Source organism: Schistocerca gregaria, chromosome 1 (genome assembly GCF_023897955.1).
Source record: "Schistocerca gregaria isolate iqSchGreg1 chromosome 1, iqSchGreg1.2, whole genome shotgun sequence".
Lineage (NCBI taxonomy): Eukaryota > Metazoa > Arthropoda > Insecta > Orthoptera > Acrididae > Schistocerca > Schistocerca gregaria.
This window is the reverse complement of record NC_064920.1, coordinates 383944379-383969929: the sequence shown is the minus strand read 5'-3', so window position 1 is coordinate 383969929 and position 25551 is coordinate 383944379. Positions and strand designations below refer to the sequence as shown.

At 42.6% G+C, this 25551-nt stretch overlaps 1 protein-coding gene across 3 annotated transcripts in view; it reads right to left on the bottom strand.

The window, feature by feature from the left end:
- The window catches only part of LOC126348507 (protein hairless), an 83987-nt gene that overhangs the window by 12278 nt on the left and 46158 nt on the right, over positions 1-25551 (bottom strand). Inside the window, exons 4-5 of one of the 3 annotated variants that reach the window (XR_007565173.1) lie at positions 5983-6067; positions 2698-4792 (exon numbers count right to left, since the gene is read on the bottom strand). Coding sequence is in view for 1 of the 3 variants with exons in the window: in XM_050002360.1 (XP_049858317.1) it covers positions 6033-6067 (35 nt within the window). In the remaining 2 variants the exon portion in view is untranslated. Of the gene's footprint in view, positions 1-2697; positions 6068-25551 lie in introns of those variants that run through there. The other 2 variants (XR_007565174.1, XM_050002360.1) reach the window with 2 other exon arrangements.

The following is a 25551-nucleotide window of genomic DNA, read 5'->3' as shown; positions in this document are numbered from 1 at the left end:
AACCAAGAGATTTTGGGTCTGTCAGACTCAGTCTTGTATAATTACACTCTGTGTGTCCAAACAGAAAACAATATCAAATTTTATATGCTAAAATACTTCATACTGAAAAATGTGTTACAGGAAACATTTTATTTTCTCACGAAGTCACAAATGTGTCAAAATAGCCGCCAGGAACAATAGTGGCAGAAGCAGAGTATTGTCAGTAGCACATTCTATTTCGTATTAATGCTTCTACCGAGCTTACTAAAAATATAAAACACTTTTCCTTACAGTGAATAATGAATAATATAAAAACAAAATAATTTGACTGTACATATATCTTCTACAAGATCACATTTAATACATCTTACTTTACTTTTTACAACAGAAAAGGAACGAAAAAAATAAATGTAAACACATGCAGAAAATATGAAAGAACATAAACAGTAGAAAGGAAACAGAAAATACTGAGTCAGCAGGCTAAGTATACAAACATATCCAGAAACAGTAAATTACATTACATGTCAGAAAATATGTGACAAACAAATATATTTCCCCTTGCCTTTTGCTTGAAAGTCACTGTTGTCCCTCAGTTAAGAAAAATATTTACTTTCAAATTTTACACAATATTTATTAATTTCAGCTATTTGCTATTACAATGCAGACATCACTTTATTACGCAATATAAAACTATGATAAAGTTAAATATGCATAACTATGTACACTGAAATTAGGGCAAGAATACCAAATTAAATAACGATAATTAAGCTGGTTCCCTTGACAGTGAAATAACCAGAAGTAAAACAGAAAATTAGTTTTGTACAAATGTGTTTTTTGAATGTTTAGAACAAAATCCTATCACATAAAATGTATTACAACGTAATTGTAGAGAGCACATCATAAAAAAATATCTTGTTTACAGGAATACTGTACAAGTTCAGTTGACAACAGGCACACATGCTTGTGCACTAACAAAACACACACACACACACACACACACACACACACACACACACACACACACACACACACACAGAGAGAGAGAGAGAGAGAGAGAGAGAGAGAGAGAGAGAGAGAGAGAGAGAGAAACAAACTACTAATAACTACCTTTTAGTTCTTTAAGAACATTCACGCAAATAAACTTATAATCTTCGGAGCAAGAAAGGAGCTCCTAATTTAACTTTTCCTTACATTTATCTTACAAAATTAAATATTAAATTAACTGCTTAGATGGTGTGAGGGGTGTTAGCCAAAGATGCTTCAATTTTAACTATTATAAATGAAACAATAAAAACAGAGGGATCAACAAAGTGCCTGTTTTGCAGTAAGGGCGAAATAATGATGTACCATTGGAAGTATGTCTATGTTAATAATCACTGTCATTAACGCAGCTGTGTACATAATTTGAAATGGAAAAGAATGTTTCCACAATATGGTTACATGAAAAAAATATTCAGACCAGCACTCTATACAATTATTCTAAGTTTAACTACAACATCGCCTTTGTTTTTTTAAATTCAATGTCCAAACTTTGTAGCATGCTAGCAGAAAGTGAGAGTAGTGGGAGGAAGAGGTGCAGATGGTGGTGGTGGAGGAGAAGATAGATAGTGACCAGTCACAAACAATTTGCTCCGATATCAGTATGTTGACAACAATTGTTATAAACGTCTAAGTACTTAACATACACTGTTCCTCATATGCTGGTGTGTGTGTGTGTGTGTGTGTGTGTGTGTGTGTGTGTGTGTGGTTATGAAATAGTTATCTTCATAGCAGCATGTGTAATACAACAGAGATGATAAAATAAACTGTGATTAGAAACTTACCACTGTGATGAGAAACTTACCACTGAAAAAAAAAGTTAAAACTGTGTGAAAAATGCTAAATCGATAGTGTCAAAAATTCCTCACATAGCTCTCAAATTATTTTTCTCCCTGTGTACAGACTTGAATACTTTTATACGAGTTCACTTTTCACTCAGGGACCTAGAAAGAATGCTCTCCATACAGTGAGATAACTGATTTTAATTCATTTTTTTGTCACTGATACAGTACACAGTATTAATGTACTAGAAGAAATTAATTACTTTTCTGCCTTGTGTTTCAGTCATATATTTTGTTTAAGCAGCTATTGAATCAGTGTGATGCTTGAATATTCCTTTCTGAACTAACTACAACAATGAGCCCCAAATCTTAAATGTTACCAATATTTCAGGAAGCCAGTGACACATATAGTCAGTACCATCCAGCGCTAGAAAGAGTAAATGGGGGAGAAAAAAATAATAATACAAAAAATATATGTTACATTGTCGGTTACAAAAACTTACACAACAGCACTCGTATAACTATTTAGTAATTTGAAATGGTAATTTTATTACCAACATACATATTCATTTGTTTCATCATTTTTACAACGTGAATTCGTATGAAAATACTGATTTAAAAATATATAAGAGACTTTACACACACACACACACACACACACACACACACACACACACACACACACACACAGAGAGAGAGAGAGAGAGAGAGAGAGAGAGAGAGAGAGAGAGAGAGAGAGATTGTTCCCACAATATTTAAAAAGCTTTTCTATAATTCATAACAAATTAATTAATATTCAAATAATCCATTCACATTGCCTGGTAGGTGGAAATGATTTATGAAACACTGCTTTCTGATAGGCACTTTTTGGTCTCCCATATTTATGGAAAAAATAAAATTAAAAGGCATGTCCTCACATTTATTTTGTCTTTTTGTTAGTGTTTTTTTCATATGGTGATCCACCTGTACTATCCTTACACTGAATCAAATTTTGAAAACATGTAACCATCTCCAACTTTTTATATCAAATGTAACAATAGTCAGAGAACAAAGTACCACATACAGGAAGCATGAACTTATATTGTAAGATTTCACACATTTAATGCACAGCCCATGCCGCAGGAAGGGAAAATTACACGATGGAATAAAAAAATACAATGTATGTGAATATATTCTGATATATCTGACTGCCATTTAAGAATTAAAACTGTAATATTGGAAGGTAATGATACTGCCATTGATTTGAATTGCAAGTAAATAATTAAATGGAGTACTTAATAGTTATTATTCAGTACTCATGAGGAACAAGGAATATAGATATCAACTATTGAAAAAATATTTCAGCTGAATATTACCAAGGAAAAAGCCACAGAATGGAAATAACTAAACAACAAATACAGTAATGTGATAAATCATATCACAGAAGAAACAAATAAAAGAGGATTGAGAGGAAGGATTTAAGAAATATTGTACACTGAACATCAAAAGTCACAAAAATTTAACACATAAGGAAACCAAGAAGAGAAATTAGCATAAAATTAATGAAATACTAGCTCATTTATTGGTGAAAATATGGATGACTGCTTAGTACAATTTTCTGTCTTTCTCCTTTTTTTAAAAGCAGAGTGTTGACAACTAGAAACAGCAAGAATTGGTGTAGAGAGGCCAATAAAAGTTTCAAATAATACAAAATTAAAATGAATTTGGAATTTCAGAAATGCGAATCACTTTTGTTGTGAAACATGAGGAACACGTGTCAGGGAAGGTGGGTTATTTGACAGCAAAGATAGAGGACCTCATGACTTGCTCAAAAATCACCAGAAGATAATTTTTACTGGTCATTTCTAACACTAAAGCCAAAATTCTAATTTATTTAGGTGACTTTATGTTCCAGAAAAAAACCACTTGTATTATGAATCATATGATATTTCTGTACACCAGTCAGAGCACTCAGTAGCTCTGAGATGTGTCAATTTCATAACTCTTTGTTCCTCCAACTATATATATATATATATATTAAAAAAAAGGGGGGGGGGCAATCAATCTAACCACAACACCCAAGGAAATCTTATCAGTCATTTCTCAACAAAGGTCATACACTGTGTAGGCTAATCAGATATGGTCAATGGTCTTAGAATTTTAATATTTTGTGCAAATTTGCTCATGGCACACTCAATGTTATGTATAACAAATTCAATCCTTATTAACCAGTGTTCCACTTTTTTTCTGAAGCTCAACATTCCTGAGTATGGCACTTACTTAAACCCTCACAAGTTGTTCCAGCTGTTTCACTTACAACTTCAAAGTGGCAGAAAACAGTATGAACACAGGCCAAAATATACATGGGAACAACAGGGAGTTTTTAAAAGATCAGAACAGCTGCAGCCTTACCATAATCACTGGGACCGATGACGTATGCAGTTTGGTCTCTTCAACCCCCACAAACCAACCAACCATAAATCACCCCGAAGTGTATAAGTTGACAAAACTAACTCTCTTTGTACCGGACTGTTGGTACATAAAACAATAAGAGTATGTGTTTGACACTAGCAATCACAACCATTGCCTAAATTCCTGTTATTTTTAAATGTTTTTCACAGAACATGGCAAGCTTTACTGAAAAATCAGTATTAAAATATCACTATGTGAGAAAATGAGCACGAGTTCTTTCAAAATCCTCCCTATTCATCAGAGAAATGTTTTTCACCTGGACAGGGAACCAAGACTATACAGAAGGCCACATCAGTACATTTTGCATTTCATCTACTTTCAATCAGTATCTACAGGAAAGGAGGAAACATAGTATTTTTACAATCAGAAAACAATGAAGAAACAAGAACTAAAACTGAGATTAAATGATTCACTCATTACCATGATTATCTTCATAATTATCATAGGTAACAACCCTAGATAAACCCAATTAAGTTTTCATTTTTACTGAATATATGATGGAACTATATTCCTCATCTCACAGCTGTCACCTTTGGCAGATACTGGAAGGAGAGAGAATGGCTTATATCATTACCTCCAGTCAAGGTATGTTATTTGAAAAAATCAATTACAGGTTCATTTTATTACAAGCAAGCAGTTTAAAATCAATCAATTTTCTGTATTTTATAACAGTTTAAATACTGTACAAAACAGATGGAGGCATATTAATAACAACATCAGCCCAAAAGCAACAGTTCGTATAAGACTACCAAAACAACTGCACTGCATCCTGTACATTCATTCTGTAAAATTTTTCCTGCAGGTAACAGTTGGTACAAGGTATAACAGAATTCTAATATTAAAGGTGGGATTCCACTTGTTAGCTTTATGTGCAATTAACTGCTTTATCACCACATAAAATGCAAAATAATTATCTGATAGTGATATATATAAAATTTATTAGTCAGTATATCAGCTATGACTTCAGTATTAGTAGTACAAATTTTACCATGAGGCATGAATCACAGTTGTTTAATTCAAATTCCAACCAAAGCAACATGAAATCAAGAATTAAATATGACCAGTCACATATGATTGTGATAACAAAATTTGCAGTATTCTGAGCATTTTGGCCACAACCTTCATAGATCAGTCTTCAGAGGTTGTGTGTACTTATAACTCTACAGTGAACAGACAAATGAGAAAAACAGAAAAATTCTTCTCACCGTTTGTCAGTGCATAACTGTAATATTAAATTACCGGCATGTCAGTAAACAAAAACATCACATTAATTTGAGGAACACTTACATGCTAAAATAAATGACATAACTTAGCTCCTCAAAATATTTACCAGTTTTTTATTAGCTTTTAAATATATTTTACTTAAGTGAAACAAAATGCAATTTGCCCCGAGCTTTTATATTTCCATAGCAATACTGGAAGGACATCACAGAAGATAATACAAAAGTCCCAGAGAGAAATACAATGCTTATTAATTAATAGGTACTTTAGCAAGAATTCAGTTAAGAGGCTATTAACCATGTTTCACACATAAAAATTCTGAAAACTTAAAAGAAAAATAACACACTCAGTTTGATTTAACAAATTTCTGTCCGCAAATTCATAAACTATTGTTCAGCGACAGTTTCCCAGATTTTATTTTGTATCTTGCATGCAAAGCTGTTAATCACATGTGGAATACTTAACCATGTTCCACTACTGAATTACTCTGCACCTACTTTGATACACTCACCATATATCCAGCACAGCAGTTTTTCAACTGTGGGCAACATCAGCCAGTCTTCAGCCAGAATGTTTGGACAAATTCAGAGGAACATCTGAAAAATTGAATATATCAAAAAAAGTTAACACAATGAGACTGCTGGGATATAAAATAAACACATTTAGAGGTTATAACTGTTTTACTACCTAGTGAGTGACTTTTGATTACACTTTTAGACTTCAAATCTTAATCCACATTACCAAACAAGCACCAGGAATAACATTTTGTAAATACTTGAAACACTTTATATCAATGAGATTTGCCATGTAATAACTCTGTAAGCACTAATTACACAATCTCATTTTTATGACTTGCCAGTAAAATGAAATGCTTGTATGGCATTTTTGGCCAGGAGACCCTGGTTGGGGTGGTTCGGCTGCCTGGTGCAAGTCTATCTGACACCACTTTGACAACTTGTGCATCAATGAAAATGGGATGAAATAATTAGGACAACCTAAACACCCAGTCCAAGAGTAAAGTAAATTTCTGAACCAGCTGGGAGTTTGTGAACTAGAGGCAGGCTAACCACTAGGCCACGAGTTGTGGACACTGAAGGATGAGAGGGGGGGGGGGGGGGGGTCGTCAAGGGGAGTACGATGCTGAGTTATGGTTTCATTTCTCATCAGAGGTAATGCATGTATGAAAAACCATGAAAATGTTAAAATGAACAAGAATTTTTTAAAGGGCGTGTTACACTAACCACAGTATTGTGATGAGGGAAGAGGTGCTGTCTCGCCACTGGCAGTACAAGAGGGAAAGATGGTTTGTCCCCTTTTGTGAGTAATATGGTGAAAGTTTCAAATTATTTTAAATAAATTTCATGTGGTTTTCTGCCTGTCACAAACATTTCCTTCTGATTCCACTTCGGCGGCTTGCAGGTCAGCATATTTCATCAAGCATCTTCTTATTTGGCCTCATAAGGATGAATGTGTCCCATTCCAGATCTTTCAACCACAGAAAAATCTCAATTGGTCACTGTGGATCAAAAGTGGGACCTTCATGTCCGTAGCCAATAACACTAACCATTAGACATGGAAGCACACTATACTCTAAACTGTGTGCAAAATTCATTCAGTTACTTGCAAAATGGGGAATACATATTTCAGGTATGGTGTATTGCTCACGTGTAACACTTCCAAAATTTGTGTCCATTAGTAACTGCAGCCCATGATCAGCATAGGCTCACTCACCACCATTTTAAATGATCTCATACATTAAAACTAGATAAGCTAAATCATTATGGTTTGAGTGGGGCAGTGCACAAATGGTTTAATTCATACTTAACTGGAAGAATGCAGAAAGTTGAAATAAGTGGTTCGTGTAATGTTAAAACAACAGCTGATTCCTCAAACTGGGGTGCTATCAAGCACGGGGTCCCACAGGGTTCGGTCTTAGGTCCTTTACTGTTCTTGATATACATTAATGACTTACCATTCCACATTGATGAAGATGCAAAGTTAGTTCTTTTTGCTGATGATACAAGTATAGTAATAACATCCAAAAACCAAGAACTAAGTGATGTAATTGTAAATGATGTTTTTCTCAAAATTATTAAGTGGTTCTCAGCAAACGGACTCTCTTTAAATTTTGATAAAACACAGTATATACAGTTCCGTACAGTAAATGGCACAACTCCAGTAATAAATATAGAATTTGAACAGAAGTCTGTAGCTAAGGTAGAATTTTCAAAATTTTTAGGTGTGTCCATTGATGAGAGGTTAAACTGGAAGCAACACATTGGTGGTCTTCTGAAACGTCTGAGTTCAGCGACGTATGCTATTAGGGTAATTGCAAATTTTGGTGATAAGAATCTCAGTAAATTAGCTTACTATGCCTACTTTCATTCACTGCTTTCGTATGGCATCATATTCTGGGGTAATTCATCGTTGAGTAGAAAAGTATTCATTGCACAAAAACGTGTAATCAGAATAATTGCTGGAGCCCACCCACGGTCATCCTGCAGACATCTATTTAAGGATCTAGGGATCCTCACAGCAACCTCACAGTATATATATTCCCTTATGAAATTTGTTGATAATAATCCAACCCAATTCAAAAGTAATAGCAGTGTGCATACCTATAACACCAGGAGAAAGGATGATCTTCACTATGCAGGGTTAAATCTGACTTTGGCACAGAAAGGGGTAAATTATGCTGCCACAAAAGTCTTTGGGCACCTACCAAACAGCATCAAAAGCCTTACAGATAGCCAACTAACATTTAAAAATAAATTAAAAAAAAAAAAAAAAAAAAAAAAAAAAAAAAAACACTTAATCATTAGTGTCATGCAATATTTTGTGTAATGTAATTTCTTGTACAGACATGTTTTATTAACCTGACACGTTCCACATCATTACGAAGTGTCGTATTCATGATCTATGGAACAAGTATTAATCTAATCTAATCTCTAAACTGTTGCGACGCCAACAGTAGTTAATTCTGCACACATGGTATTTTTAAATGAAGATATCATGATGATACAATTAAAAATGAGATTAGCCATTATAAACACCAGGGATAACAGCAACTTGTGGGAACTTCAGATCATATATAAATAATACAATATGCTTACTTAAGGAAACAAAAATACTCGGTCCAATGAGATAAAACTGAATACGGCAGTAAATTTATTTGTATACAGAGAACCATTATCAAAGTGTGGGCAGAGGCCATATTAAAGATTACAAAAACTTAAAGAGACAACATACTAGTATTTCACACTTTGAATTAGCCAATTTATACTTCACCCTTTCACCATAGGATGGTTGCATGCTACTGTATGTAAGCTGCCTATGATTTTTTCCAGTTCTGCGGATGAATTTGTTATTTCTTGTACAGTGTTTATTTGTTCCCAACTATAATGCAAAAGTATCTCCATCAGTGTAAGTACTCAGACACCAAAGGATTAATACCTTGAGTTCAAAGAAGACTGATGTTAAAGGGAAATAACGCCTCATTAACCTCAATATTTCAAATGTTTCATACCTATTACCTATACAGCAAAGGCAGAGAATCACTATTGCTTTTGTACTGGTCTTGATTAACTAGATGACATTGATCTGTTATGGTGTACTACAGCTACATCAGTATTCATGAAATTCTACAAATTTCAGAAAATAATCCTTTAAATGATTCTCACAATTCAGAAAACTGTGTTTTTGGCTTTAAGATATGATAATCTGAAAATATATGAATTTATGTAGCTGCTACCACAGCTGGTTGGGGCCTCTGCCTTTGTGGATAGAATCATCCAAGAGACATGCTCAGATGGTTCAGACCCCATTTGACAATATCTCAGCTATTTCTCCGCTGAAACGAACTTGTAACTTTGAATGAATGCTCATCCTAAAATCAAGACATATTTGGTGGCTGACAGTAGGCACTCCATCAAATAATGTGGCAGTAGCTCATGAGTATCATAGAGAGATATTTTTCAGAAATGTAGAATCATCTGAGGTGAAACATCTAAGCTGATAAGCCAGGTATGTGTGGTGATTCATTGCAAGCTGCATAATAATAATAATGCTGCATAATGATCATAAAAGCACGTCCAGAGTTTAGTGTACTGGGGATTAGCAATGCTGACTAGCCTCCAGATTAGCAATAGTTCACAAAGTATCTCTACCCTTTGGTGAAAACAGGATGTGAAAACACAGTTTCACATCCTGTTTCTTAAACACTGCCCAAGCCACATAATCCCTCCTCCTCTCCCCCAAGGTAACCATAACAGCAGCTATCTCTGGATACCATTCCTCCTAACACAATGACCTTCATGTTTTTAGATTCTGCCCACCACTATCCCTCACGAATATGTTACTACAGAAACACATATCCATGGTACAGGCATCACAGAACCACACCTCCTCCCTCCGCACGATATTGTTATTATGCAGTCCCAACTACATGCACCAAAGCTTCAAAATTGAAACCCTTGACCTTCAAAACCTGGAAGAGCATTCCAGATGTTATCTCCTTTCACCATAGAGCATCACTACCCATCAACAACTATCGCAGGCACAATGAAACTCCCATCAACTCTTCACACTGCCCACACCCTCCCTTGCTGACCTATTCAATTTGTCACATCGTCTAGAGCTCCTTCCTGAATATCCACAAAATCCAGAACTCAAAACACTGTTATTAATCTTTCCACCAAAAGCTTCAATTCTACAGCAGTTTCAGTCTTATCAGGCAATACCCTCAGCTGCGCATCCCAGTTTAACCATAAGTTTGATTTGTCAAAATCCTACTCTCCTCCTGATTTCTACAATGCAAAGACTTCTTTGTTTCCAATCTTTCCAATAGGAATCAATCTTAACCCAACAGTGAACCTTACCTCTCCCAGTACATAGCTGCCACCACCCAATCATGCCCTCCCCTTCTCCCACCTAACCAACCCATAGCCACCTTCCAGAAATTCATTGCCTCCAGCTTGGCCTCAACACCTTTTCTCAGGTCCCTTCCCAAAAACATAAAACTCTCCACAGAAGAATAAACAGTCATTCACAACCTTAAAACAGACCCTCATTTAACCATCTTCCCTGAAATGGCTCCGCCACTGTTGCAATGGACCACAGTGGCTACCCCATACAAGGCTTCCGCTAACTGTGCGGCTCCTCCCCCTACAAGTCTGGGTGTAGAGAACCAATCTAAGAAGTCTAACACAGCCTCTCATTCCTGCTGAAGTCCTTAGGAACTCCTAGAATCTCTGCACTTTGTAAATCTCCCTCCTCACCCCAAAAACCTCTGCACACCCACATTCTACATGCTTCCCAAAATCTACAAACCCAACAATACTTGATGCCCCATTTTGCTCCCACTAAAATAATCTCTGCTCTTACTGATTAACATATCCTAAAAGTTCCCCAAAGCCTAGCTGCTCACATCAAATACACAAACCATTTTCTTCACCAAGTCTTCCCTATCCCCACCCCTTTGCCACTTAGATACCCACTCATCACTGTTGATGCCACCTTCCTATGCATCAACATCCCCATGCCTATGGCCTTGGCACTACCAAATATTACCTCTTCCAACACCTTCGAACATTACCTCTCCCAACATCTTTCTAGATCCAATCTGGCCACCTCATTTATCGTGCACATTACCAATTATATCCTCCCCCTTCTCACTCACACTCTCTCTCTCTCTCTCTCTCTCTCTCTCTCTCTCTCTCTCTCTCTCTCTCTCTCTCTCTCTCCCCCCCCCCCCCCCACACACACACACACATACTTGTTCTACTGCAGCCCCCCATCTCCCCAAGACACGAAAAAAAAAAACCACAAATACTTCTCCTTCAATGACAAGATATACAAACAGATCCATGGCACACCCATGAATACTCTGATGGTGCCCTCCCATGCCAACCTGTTTATGAGCCATCCTCCCAAAACTGCAAACCCCTTGTCTGATTCATGCTCGCTGATGACATGCGTATTATCTGGATACAGTACAAAACACCCTTTCTCGATTTTTCTACAATCTGAACGTCTTCTTTTCCACCTGTTTCACCTGGTCCTTTTCAACAAACCTCCTGGACATAGACTTCCGCATCTCCGATAGCTCAATCCACTCCTCTGTCCATATTAAGTCCAATAACCACCAACAGTACCTGCATTTCGACAGCTGTCACCACTTCTGCACAAAAAAATTGCTACTGTATAGCTTGGCCACCTATAGACACCATATCTGAATGACAAAAGTTCCCTTGCCGAGTATGCTGAAGATCTCACAAGGACCTTCACACACAGGAACTATTCCTCAAACCTAAACTGCATACAGAATTTCCATGCCACATCCTCACACCCCCTAATCTTCCCATCTCCCCCAAGAATCAGCTGCAAAAGAGCACTCTGCCTTGTTACCCAATATCACCCCCCGACTCGAGCAACAGACCCACATCATTCACTAAGATTTAATTATCTCTCACCATGTCTGGAAATCAGGGCATTCTATCCCAGATTTTTCCCACCTCTTCTAAAGCGGTCTTCCATCGCCCATCCCATCTATGCAACATTCTCGTCCATCCCTACGCCAGTCCCACTCCCAATCACTTGCCACATTGGTCATATCTTTACGGAAGTTCTAGGTGTAAGACCTGTCTGATTCACCCATCCGGCACATCCTGCTCCATCCTGTCACACACTTATCCTACCTCATCAGAGGCAGGGTCACCTGTGGAAGCAACCATATTACTTACCAGATCTACTGTAGCTACTGCACAGCACTTTGTGTGGACATGTCCATGGAAACAAACAGTCATTGGCAAACTGTGACCAAGAGCAAAATTTACTACCAAGTGGCACAACATATTGCGGAGCATAACGTGACTGAATTCAATGGCCACTTCACAACTTGGGCTGTCTTGATCCCCCCCTCCGAGCCACTAGCTACACATCTCCAACCCCTCCTACTGCTTCCAACATCTAACCTCTTTCTCCCTCTACCAAAAAAACCTGATACAACCCCATACAAATCTACCTGCCAAACTGTAATACTGGCATTGCATGTCCAGCCGGCACAAGCTACGCAGCGTGTGTGTGTGTGTGTGTGTGTGTGTGTGTGTGTGTGTGTGTGTGTGTGTGTGTGTGTGTGTGTGAATTGTCAAGGGATTTCATATGAAAGCTAGCAAATTTTTCCTTCTCTTTTGTGAGCGCACCCTTTGATGACTCAACACTTCTGCTATTTAGTGTGTGTTCTCCTTTACTCCTAAATTATTTATATATAACAACATTAACATTCTGGTGGACAAACCATTGTTTAATTGCAATGTAATGACCAAAAATGAGTGGTCCTGGCATCATCATCTTCTGACTGTGCTCCACACATAAGCTGTACTCTTGTAGTTTCATCCAAAGAGTTACGTGACCGGTTGGTTGGTTGGTTGGAGTTGAAGGGACCAAACAGCAAGGTCATCAGTCCATTGTTTCAAATGTGGTCCATTCAGATAGTTTAACATCTCAGGTAAGTCAGAACGATAAAAGGGAAAAGGCTAAAAAACGTAAAAGTGCAGTCGGGTCGTCAATGGTAAAAACAAAATGAGGTAAGTCAGCAAGAGAGTGACTCCAAATCTATGCTAGAGGCAGGAAATATCCCACCTCTGAAGCAGTAGAGGCAAGACCATCTGCGACTTAAAAGCATTCAACCGCAAGAATGTAGAATTGCGTATGGGAAAAGGAGACCAACAAATTTTAAAAAAGTGATAAAAACTGAGAAAAGGTGAAGAAAAGAGGATCTTGGCCAGGGAGGGGAGTTGAGAATCTCCAAACACAGTTTACAGGGGTGATACCCCAACACTCACCGCCCTGCTCCAACACCAGAGTGAGATTAAAAACCTTAAAACTGAGAATAAAAACCACTTTCCCAGAGGAAACTGAGAACCAGTTCGACTATCCGGGAATCGTCAGCCAACATTAAAGGTAAAGTGTGGGGAAGTCTGTACTTAGTACGCACAGCCAAAAGAAGGGGGAATTCCACCAAAATGTGGGCTACTGACTGGAAGGTTCCACAACCACAAAGTGGAGGTGGCTCATTGCGCAAAAGAAAACCATGGGTCAGCCTGGTATGGCTGATGTAAAGATGACACAGTGTGGTTGAGTCCTTTCGGGAGAGGCGAAAGGAAAAACACCTCCTAAGAGTTGGCCCATGATTGTGAGAAGTGTGATTTGATGTGAAGCCATAAATCCACTGCAGGAAGGTTTACAGGGAATGGGGAGTAAGTGACTGTTCCCCCGGCCAAACGATCAGCAAGCTCATTACCTGGGGTACCCACATGGCCAGGAAACCCAAAGGAAGTCAACAGAACAAGCAGCACAGTGAAGATTAGCGAAATGGTCATGGATGGCCAAGACCAAGGGATGGCACGAAAAATACCGATCAATAGCCAGAAGGCCACCCGCTGAGTCCGCACATAACAAAACACGCTTGTGTTGAGACTGTTTAATAAAGGTAAGGGCCTGAGAAATTGCCATCAATTCCGCAGTAAACACCCCACTTGTAGGTGGCAGTAGATGATTTTCCGTGATCAAGGTGGAGAAGGGTGGAGCGGTCCGCACCCCAAGAGGTGTGGGCAAGGAAGTGAAGAACACTGAGTTTACGGAAACATTCTACCTTCAGAAGTCTGATATGAGGCAGCCAAGTGAGCTTGTTGTTGAAAAGACCACCCAAGAAACGAAACTGTGGAGCCACAGGCAATCGTTGTGCATCAAGATAGAGCTCCGGATCAAGATGGATCATAGTATGGCGACAGAAATGGACCACCCACGATTTTAAAGGAAAGAATTGAAACCCGTGTGAGAGGGTCCATGCAGAGGAATGCCGTATAGCTCCCTGGAGCTGACGCTCTGCAGAGGTCATCGAAGAGGAACTAACCCAAATGCAGTAATCATCCACATACACAATACAGAGCTCTGTGGGATGCCAGTCTCCTGGGTCCATGGAGAACTAAAAACAGTACCAACCTGAACCCTGAACGACCGATGGAACAGGAACTGGCGGATAAAAATCAGGAGTGGGCTCCGAAGACCCCACTGATGAAGTGTAAGTAAGATGTGATGGCGCCAAGCCGTGTAATAGGCCTTGCGAAGGTTTAAAAATAATGCAACCAAATGGCAGCGCTGGGAAAAAGCCAGCCAAACTGCGGATTCCAAGCGAAGTAAATGATCTATCGGAGACTGACCCTCTCAGAAGCCACAATGATAAGGGGACAATAGATCCCGAGATTCAAGGACCCAATTGAGCCGACGGGCTACCATCTGTTCAAGTAACTTGTGAACAACATTTGTCAGACAAAATGGCCGATAGCTTTCAACAAATAGGGGGTTCTTACCAGGCTTAAGGACAGGAATCACGATGCTATCCCTCCACTGAGAAGGGAAGTCACCCTGGAGCCAAATACGGTTAAACACCCGGAGAAGATGTTGCTGTTGTGGAGCACTGAGATGTTAAAGCAGTTGGTTGTGGGTGGGGTCTGGGCCAGGGGCCGTGCCATAAGAAGAAGAAAGTGCAGAAAGAAATTCCCATTCAGTAAAAGGTTCGTTGTAAGATTCTGACTGACAAGGGGTAAAACATAAGACGGAAGCTTCGGCCCACTGTGTCTGGTGAAGAAAAGCAGCCGGATAGGATGAGAAGCTGATGCCGTTGCAAAATGGGTTGCAAGATGTTCCGCAAGAATCAACGGGTCCGTACAAAGGCCATCTGGGAGATGAAGGCCTGGCAGGGTGGACTGCAGATAGCAACATTGGAGAGAGCAAAGTGTAGCCCATACTCGTGACATAGGGACAGTAGAACTGATGGCGAGAAGGAGGAAGGGAGGAGGAAGTTGCTGAAGAAGGGCAGTTAAGGCAGCAGTGTAAGAGTCCTGTCAAGAGGGAGATAAAGATTGCAAACTGCGACCTCAGACTCCAGGTGGACCCTAACAGCAACCGCTTCCAATGTAGTTTGAAGAGGAATCCACATGCTAGCAATGTCTGAATGGACCAACGTACAAACACCACCAGAGGCCCGCAGGGGGCCAACAACACGGAACCCACAGACCGCCAGTGAGTGATCATCAGTAAAACGAGATTCCTGTAGAACCACACAAGCTGCAGAGTAAGACAAAATAAGGGATTTCAACTCTGCAAGGTGATGGTAATAGCCATTACAATTCCATTGGATAACCAGAGAACGATGATTCAAATGGGGGTTGAACAGGCTAAAGCCAGTCACGCCGCCGGGTCACCACCTGTTACCGACAAGGAGGGGGCGACGTCCATGAACAACAGGTCAGAATCTGGTTGTGAAGCCGGGGATGGGACCTCTGGTGACACCAGAGGCTCCTTGTCTCAGGACTTATGTTTCTTCTTCTTTCTGTTCGAGGTCAAGGAGGGCTGTGTGGCATAAAGCAGCCAGCTGCAGCAAGACCGGGAATAGAACGAGATCGGGTGACCTGGAGGCCGACAGACTGTGGTTCTCATGGTTGTTGCGTGGCAGCAGACCTTTGGCCTGGAAGGTGCCAGGAAGGGGTATCCCAGGAGGAATACCCTTGACCGGCAGATGCCAAAGATGTGAGACACTTCTCCGGCTGGGGAGGAGGAGCAGTGCCCAGAGGAGAAGGTGTGGGAGCCGCAGGGGAGGGGGAGGGAGGAGAGGGGTCCGGGACTGGGGTAAGGAAAGGGAAGGAAGGGGTGAAGACGTAACTAAAGCGTAACTAGACATCATGGACACAGGGTGAAGACATGCATACTTCTTACGAGCTTCAGTGTAGGTTAAACGATCAAAGTACTTATATTCCTTTATCTTCTTTTCCTTCTTATATACTGGGCAATGTGGTGAATGTGGAGAATGATTGCCATGACAATTAACACACACAGGAGGGGGAGCACAGGAACTCTACTCATGAAGTGGATGACCACAGTCACCACAGAGAGGGGCCTGTGAACAGCGGGAAGACACGTGTCCAACAAGCAATCACTTAAAACATCTCATAGGAGATGGGATGTACGGCTTCACGTCACATCAATAAACCATAATTTTTACGTTCTCAGAGAGGGTATCCCCTTCAAAGGCCGGAAGGATAAAGGCACCAGTATCAATGCGATTGTCCTTTGGACCCTTCTGAACATGGTGAACAAAGTGAACACCCCGCCACCCGAGATTGTCCCGAAGTTCCTTATCAGCTTGAAGGATGAGGTCCCTATGGAAAGTCACACCATGAACCATATTTAGAGACTGGTGGGGGTAATGGACACAGGAATTGTGCCAAGACGGTTACTGGCACAAAGGGCCACAGACTGGGCAGCTGAAGCAGTTTTGATCAACAACGAATCCGACTGCATCTTGCTCAGGGAGTCCACTTCACCAAACTTGTCTTCAATGTGTTCCACAACAAATAAAGGTTCGGTATTTGTGAAAGTATCCCCATCAGTCCTGATGCAAACCAGATAGCGGGGAAAAGGTTTCGCCCCTAGCCAACGGGCCTGACGCTCCTCCCAAGGGGTAGCTATGGAAGGGATGGCCGAAGGGGCAGGAGAAGCAACACTAAAAGAATCAGTTCCACGCAGAGAGACGGCCGCAGAAGAATGGCCAGAGTTCTGGACCCACAAGCGTTTCATTTGCATAGTGTCCGCCCCGATACCACCCACTCCGATCAGGGGCTCTCCTCATGGGCGCCATCCAGCCACAGCAAGGATTGTCTGGCACAGTGGCCATTGGCGGGAGTTCCGATGCCCCAGGATGAGAAGCAACCACTCCTGGGCTTACATGAGGTGGTCACAGCTCAAATAACAGAAGTGTGATCCCTGTGTGTTCAGGGGGCTCAACCAAAAGGGTACATAGTGACCCCACCACTTGGGCTGGCTACCGTGCTGGCGACGTGAAAGAAAAGGTGGAATGAACTAGGAGGGCACACGTTGGAGACACTAGGTAAGGTGCTCTTCCCCAAATGGCTCACACTACAGAATAGAAATTTAATAATGGAAGTCAAACCCCAGAGGGGGACCAAGGAATGCCAAAACGATGAGGTAATTACGCAACAAAACCTAATTGCGAAACCAACATAACCAGAAGGATAGTGGGGCCAACGTATGCAAGGACACCAAGAGAGGGAGAGAAGAGGGCGAAGGGGAAGGAGCAAGGAGAGGAAAGGGCAAGGAAATGCAGCCCTGGAAAGAAGATAGGCTGCAATAGCTTGGGGGCCCGTGCTCGCCACACACGTACTCACGAAAGAACCGTGCGGCCCTGGGGAGTTGTTTGGTTGGTTTGTGCAATTGAAGGGACCAGACTACTAGGGCCATCTGTCCCTTTTTCCACGAACTTTGAACACCCACAAAGAATAAGAACAAATAATGGAGATGACAAGAGACAACACAGGACAAGAAAGACACAGACAGAGACCAGAAAAAAAATTAAAAATCACACCAAGTGTGACAATGGCTGGCTGACCATAGAAACAAAACATAAAAAGCCAACCACCAAGAAATGCACTAAAAACCCCAGTCTAAAATCTTAGGCCAAAGGCCAGACTCAACACAAAGGACAAACACTTAAATCAAGCAATAAAAACACCCTGCACGCATAAAACTCAAAACTAAATTTGCCATCGCAACGCCATCTGATAAAAGTGCAGGAAGCGTATCAGGCAACGCAAATGTCTGCCTGAGCAGCGTTAAAAGCGGGAAGTCCTAAAAGATGTGGACCACCGTCAAAGCTGACCCGCAGTGACATAAAGGTGGGTCCTCGCGGCACAATAAATAGCTGTGTGTTATCCAGGTGTGGTCAATGCACAGCTGGCAGAGGACAACAGAGTCCTTGCGAGAGACCCGCAAGGAGGAGTGCCACGCACCGGTAACCTCCTTGATGGCCTGAAGTTTGTTGCATGAAGGAAGGGTGCGCCATTCATCACACCAAGTGCGAAGTACCTTCTGCCGCAAAACTGACCTGAGGTCACTCTCCGAAAGGCGAATCTCCAAGGCTGGTGCACCGACAGCCTGTTTGGCCAGTGTGTCAACATGTTCATTTCCCAGGATGCTGACATGCCCTGGGGTCCACACAAAGACCACAGAGCAGCCGCAACGGGCAAGAGTATGGAAGGACTCCTAGATAGACATCACCAGACGAGAGCAAGGGAAACACTGGTCAATAGCTAGTAAACCGCTCAGGGAGTCACTACAGATAATGAAGGATTCACCTGAGCAGAAGCGGATATACTCTAGGGCCTCAGGAGGGACTGAGTCCTTCGAGCCCTGTGCCAAATTGAGCTGAAGGCATGGGCGGGGTACACAACATGAGGGTATACGCAGAGGGGCCCGGAAAAAAAGAGATGGAAGAGGAAAAACCTCAGGCCCAGATAAAAGAGCTCTCGCACGAGCCGCGATTGTACACTGTGACCGGGGCCGCCGTTCCGGAAGACAAGATGACCAACTGAGGGAACAGGAGACAATAATTGGGATGCCCGGGCAAGCTACAAACGTGTGTAGCTTAAGAGGCCAGTAATCGTTGGTGCCGGAACCGCAATGGAGGGACATCTGCCTCCACAAGTAAGCTGTTGACAGGGCTTGTCCGGAAAGCTATGGAGGTGCGTTGGATCCCACTGTGAAGGACGGGGTCAAGCAACTGCAATGCGGAAGGTGATGCTGAACCGTAAGCCGGGCTTCCAAAATCTAGACGGGACTGAATTAATGCCTGGCACAGCTGTAGAAGGGGAGGCCGATGCCACCAGCATGTCTGTTTAAGCTGCTGAATGTGAGGGAGCCAAGTCAACCAGGTATCAAAAACCAATTCCACAAACCGATGCGTCTCCACCACAGCAAGAGGTTCGCCGTCAAGATAATCCATGGCTCAGGGTGAACAGTGCGTCGCCATCATCTGCCCAGTCACGGAGGTTACTTGCTTGTGACAACGCAGGTCAAGGCAGCCGAAAACTGGAAGCCATGCGCTACAGCCCAAGACAATCTTGTGGATAGCACCCTGCAGCTGCCGTTCAGCAGCTGCAATGCCAGTGGAGCTTAAGTATAGGCAGAAGTCGTCAGCATACAAGGGAGCTGAGACAGACATTCCCACCATCGCAGCGAGCCCATTAATTGCAATTAAAAAGAGGCAGACAGCTAAGACAGATCCTTGTGGTACCTCATTCTCCTGAACTCTGGAGGAACTACGATGGGTGCAACTTACACATGAAAGGAACAAAGTGACAGAAAATTTTATATGAAAATCGGGAGCGGACCCCAACCATGAAGTGTAGAAAGGATGTGATGTCACGTCGTATGCCTTCTGCATGCCGAAAAGACAGCGACCAGATGCTGATGGTGGACAAAGGCTGTACGGATGGCAGACTCCAGGCACACCAGATTATCGGCAGCAGAGCGGCCCTTACGGAACCCACCATGGGGCGGAGTCAGAAGGCCCCGAAACTCAAGTAGCCAACTCAACCACCGGCTCACCATGGATTCGAGCAACTTGCAAAGAACATTGGTGAGGCTAATGGGGCGATAGCTGTCCACCTCCAATGGGTTCTTGCCAGGTTTCCACACGGGGATTATGATGCTTTCCCACCATTGCGAAGGGAACTCACTCTCAATCCAGAAAGGTCTAGGAGGCGTCGCTGGCAGTCCACTGAGACGTGTCTGAACATCTGCCCCGAGAGCCTGACGGAGCATTGTATGATTGAGGGTGGCGCATGTGAAATGAAAGATGCCGACATTCCAACCAGTCTTTCAGGGAGTGGAAGGCCAATGGGTAATTTGCAGAAGCGGAAATCTGAGCAAAATGCTCCGATAAGCGGTTTGCAATTGTGTCGGAGTCAGTACAGACTGCTCCATTTGGTGAAAGCGCAGGGACGCTGACGGGGGTCCGATAGCCACAGAGTTGTCTAATCTTGGCCCAAACCTGCGATGGAGAGGTATGGGGGCCGATGGTGGAGACTTAACTTTCCGAGCACTGCTGCTTGCGTTGGCGAATGAGGCGGCAAGCTCGTGCACGGAGCCGTTTAAAGGCAATGATGAGTGCCAATGAGGGATGGCGCTTGTGATGCTGGAGCGCCCGCCTGCAATTTTTAATCACCTCAGCGATCTCGGGTGACCACCAAGGCACAGTCCTCCATCAAGGGGACCCAGAAGAACAGGGAATGGCAGATTCTGCGGAAGTAACGATGCCGGTGGTGACTGAGTGAACCACCGCATCAATGGCGTCATTGGAAAGAGACTCAATAGTGGCAATGGAGGTGAACAAGTCTCTGTCAGTCTTATTCATAGCCCGTCTGCAGGGGCGCTCAGAAGAGTGACGCAGTGGCAGTAACAGAAAAATCGGAAAGTGGTTACTATGCACAAGTCGTCATGCACACTCCATTGGACAGATGGTAATAGGCTAGAGTGGCAGATCGAAAGGTCGATGGCTGAGAATGTGCCATGAGCCACACTGAAATGTGTGAAGGCACCATTATTTAAAAGAGAAAAGTTGTGCTGTGCCAATATTTTGCCCAAAGATGCTGCCTCAGCCCGTTGCCACTGTTCCACCCCACAGGGGGTTATGGGCGTTGAAGTCACCCAGTAACAGAAATGTGGCGGCAATTGGGCTATCAGCGCAACCAGGATATGCTGCAGGACATAATGTCTCGGGCTGTTACTGTCTGCAGCCTCTATCTACCACCGGATGGTTAACACCCGAACAGCGATAGCCTCTAAAGGTGTTTGTAAAGGGACAGACTCACTGTAAAGAGAGTGTTGTAGATGCAGATGCCACCAAATACCCTCTCGTAAGCTGCCCGGTTCTTAAAATAAACCCGATAGCCATGGAGTGTGGGGGTTTGCATCACTGAAAACCAAGTTTCCTGAACAGCAATGCAGAAGAAAGGGTGAAGGCTGAGATGTTGTTGGAGCTCAGCAAGATGGTGGAAAAAACCGCTGCAGTTCCACTGGTGTCCATGGCCAAGAAAGACATGAAGCAACTGAGGAGGCAGATTACGCCGCTGGGTCACTTGCTGCCACCGATTGAGTACCTGTTTGAGTGACATCCATTGTGTCTGAGAGTCCGGCAAGATCTAGGTACTCAGTGGACGCCAGAACCTCTACCTAGCCCTCAGACACAGAGCTTGTAGGTTGCGATGGGGTGGGTGTCACCACAAATTCCTTTGTCTTAGAGGTCTTCTTCTTGGACTTTTCTCACTGCTCCTTGGGTTTCACTGGCTGGGAGGGCTTCACCGATTCAGTCTGCAGGGCGGAGGAGCATCACGAAACCCTACGACCAGCTGCTTGTGGGCACTTACGCCAATGCCAGACGTCATTCTTCCCACTTGTGGAAACCTGGGAAGGGAAGGGCCCAAGGGAACCATTGTAAGAAAAAGGAGCTGAAGACGTTGGACCCTTCTCTGCCTTAGAGGTGGGGAGAGATGTCAACGATGGGTGGGGGGGTGTTGCTCCCGAGGGCCAAGGTGAAGGCGCCGGTAGCAATCTGATTATCCTTCGGATCCGGATGAACGCGCCAGAAGAAATGAACACCTTGATGTTCTAAATTGGCGCGCAGCTCGTCATCAGACTGCTAAAGGAGGTCCCTATGGACCATATTTAAACTCTTATGGGGTGTGATGGTAACTGAAACATCCCCCAACTTGTCACAAGCAAGTAACCTCCGTGACTGGGCAGATGATGGCGTTTTTATCAGTACTGACCCAGAGCGCATTTTGGACAAGTCCTCCACCTCCCCAAACTTGTCCTCTAAATGCTCTATGAATAATTGAGGCTTCATTGACATGAAAGACTCCCCATCATCTCTTGTACCAACTAAGAACCGGGGCGAATAAGTGTCACTGCCATCCTGAGCTTTACGCTCCTCCCACAGTGTGGCCAGGGAGGGGAACGATTTGGGATCGTATTTCTGAGTGTTGAATTGAGCCCGAGAACACTCAGAGACTGCTGGCGGCTAGCCACCAGCAAGAGATGATGTACCACGCTTCACTGCGGGTCATCTGCCCTGATGCCACCCATTCCAACCAAGGCCTCTCCCCACAGATGCCATCCAGCTTCAGCAAGGGCCACCTGGCAGGATGGCCATTGCCGGGAATCCCAATGCCCCAGGGAGATAGGCATCTACTTCTTGGCATATGTGTGGAGTTAATGACGCAGGTATCAGCAGAGTGATCCCTGTATTAACAGGGGGCTGCAACCAACAGGGTACATGGCGGCCCCACCACAACAGACTGGCTACCGTGCTGAATATTAGGTGCAAGGAGGTCCATGGTTGTTGTCTCCGCAAAAAGCAACACTGCACAGTGCATGGTGATACCCAGGAATGTATCCTCGCCCAAGAGATAGAGAACGAGCGGAACGGCAATGCGACGACGAGAAAGCTCTATAAAAGTCTAAATGCACGATGGACACAATGCACCATGTAAGGCGCCCTTCCTCAATTGACTCACTCTTTGGAAGAATTTGGAAATATGGAGGTCAAACCCGAGAGGGAACCATCACAAATAAGCCGAAACATTTGAGACTCCTTTTAGATGCCTCTTACGACAGGCAGGAACACCGCGGGCCTATTCTAACCCCAACCCGCAGATGGGGCAGTTATGTGACCTGTACTTGTAACATGCTTTACAATGTCCATCACGGTTGAATGTGCTTCACTAAACCTCTTCAGCATGCCACCTGCAAAGCTCAGTGTTCTCAGATCACACTGTCCACTGATAATGTAATTACAAGGAAGACTCAGAGGCATCAGTAAAGTGCAGCAGAGGTACTGTGGGGAGGGTGCCTTCATTCTGAAAACTGGCACACAGAGACATAATATGCATCTCTCTTGTTGTCCCCACATCTCATTGTTTTACAATGATACAAGTGAACTCTGGTAACTTGCAGTCCATTTTTATGAAGTATGACTGAACCTTTCAGCTGTGTATAAGGTCCTGCTTTATTTGCTATTTATTGCAGCACTAGAATGCACAATCTGATGGCTCCTTCTAAGATGCACTGCCAGTTAAAGTTAATAGCCACTGTCAATTTCATAAGCTTAATCTTGTTTACCATAAATTTGCAGGTTTGTCCCATTGCGCAGTAAGGCATATCCCTGTATACACCACATGCGCAAATTACAACTGGCATTGAAAATATTTATAACACTGATACATAACTGGCTCTTATTCATGAATAGGAGAACTGCCCATCACAGAAAATGCTGGAAACTATAATTTAAGTACATAAATTGATTGGTGTCACAAGTCTGTGCATGTGTATCTCCTGTATGCTCTGTCCCAAGCATTTTGCTGTGTCATTATACTTGCGGGAATGAAAGGAACAGACTTGTTTAATGACCAGTTGAATGCATCACAAAATGGTGCTTATGATAAAACAGCATGTGTTTATTGTTGAATGTTACGTGAAGCACAATTTGTGGAAAAATTGTACATGACTGTTCGTGCAAGAATTTAAGATTGGAAATATTTTGGCAAAACCTCTATCCAAGTCTGCAACACAAAATTTAGCGGCAAAATGGCGAGTGGCTTGGGCTAGTTTTATTTTACACACACACACACACACACACACACACACACACACACACACTTCAACAAAGTTTGGTGATCCTTCTCCACAACGCAGCTGAGATTTTGGGTGGTTTGGATTTTATAAGTATTTGGTAGCTTTCCAGAGGTATGGAGCATCACATGTTTAAGCACACCTGTTACCCAATAGCTCCTGGATATATTGCTTCTAGTTCAGATCAAGCAGGTTTGCTGGCCGAGGCAGCCACCCGAGTTCATTATCACACTCTTCATGCCAATATAACATGATTATGGCCATGTGACACAGACAGTTATTATGCTGGAAGATACTGTCACTGTCAAGGAAGACAGAGGATAATGGAATGCTGGCTGTTAGTGCCTTCCATGAGTACAATGAGTCCAATGGTAACCCACATAGATTCCCTCATAGCATAATACTGTCTTCTTCAGCCTGCATCCATAGTGCACTGCATGTTTTGTGCAGCTGCTTGCCTGTATGACAGAGTATCTGGAAACAAATATCAGCCTGCTTTAACAAGACACATGGTTCAGCTGACCAAGTGACAAGTTTCCATTGATCTATGGTCAAATCATTATGGTTCTCTGGCCACTACAATCTTAGTCGATGGTGTCATTGGCTCAAAATGGAAATACGTGAGGGTCATCTGCTGTGGAGCTTATGTTCAACAGTGTGCACTGAATGTTGTGCTCCAAGAACACTTGTGTCTGTACCAGCATTGTATCTGCATCCTATCTGCACAGATTACTGCTTACTCTGCTTTGGAAAAAGGGCAAGCCACCTACCTATATGCTCTATGACACCTTGTCACCTACTTGTGGTTTCACCACCCTTCAACTTTGTTCCACAGATGCTCCCAACAGTAGTATGTGAATAGCCAAGCAGCTCAGCTGTTTCAAAGATGCTCAGCCCCCAGGCACTGGGCCATAACATTGTGCCTTTTGTCAAATTCTCATATCAGTGGATTTCCCTTTTTTTGCCTTCATCATCATTAGACTAGTCTCCATTTGTCTCTGTTCTACTCATACACCTTAATTACCACATCACGTGCCCACCATTCAATGGTGGTTATTGGTGAAACAACTGGTTTTCGGTTATACTAATTTCTTTTTTTATCTCCTTAACCTCATTGTTAAAACTGATCAAAGTAAGCAGTTTCTGAATATAATCAACATTCAGTTTTCTTATTGCCATTATTTCACGCAATGAACACAGATGTCAAAGAGAGATTGAAAAATTCTTCGACTTTTGAATCACACATGCCGAAATATACAGAATCAAAAATATCAAATAAATAGGTAAACTGTACAAAACAGCCTGTCCACTCTTCGCTCTTTTACTCGAAAAGTAATGACAGCTTGAATGGTATTAAAAAAAAACAAAAAAACGTATTCTGCTACTGATTCTAATTCGTTGAATTTTTACTCAAAAAACATGATGTAATCAAATGTCATATCACTATTTTGGAATTACTAATAGTCAATGCTAAAGAGTAAAAGCTAGGGCTGGACGACTATTTTTCATGTTAAGTTGTCCATTTCCAAGGACTACA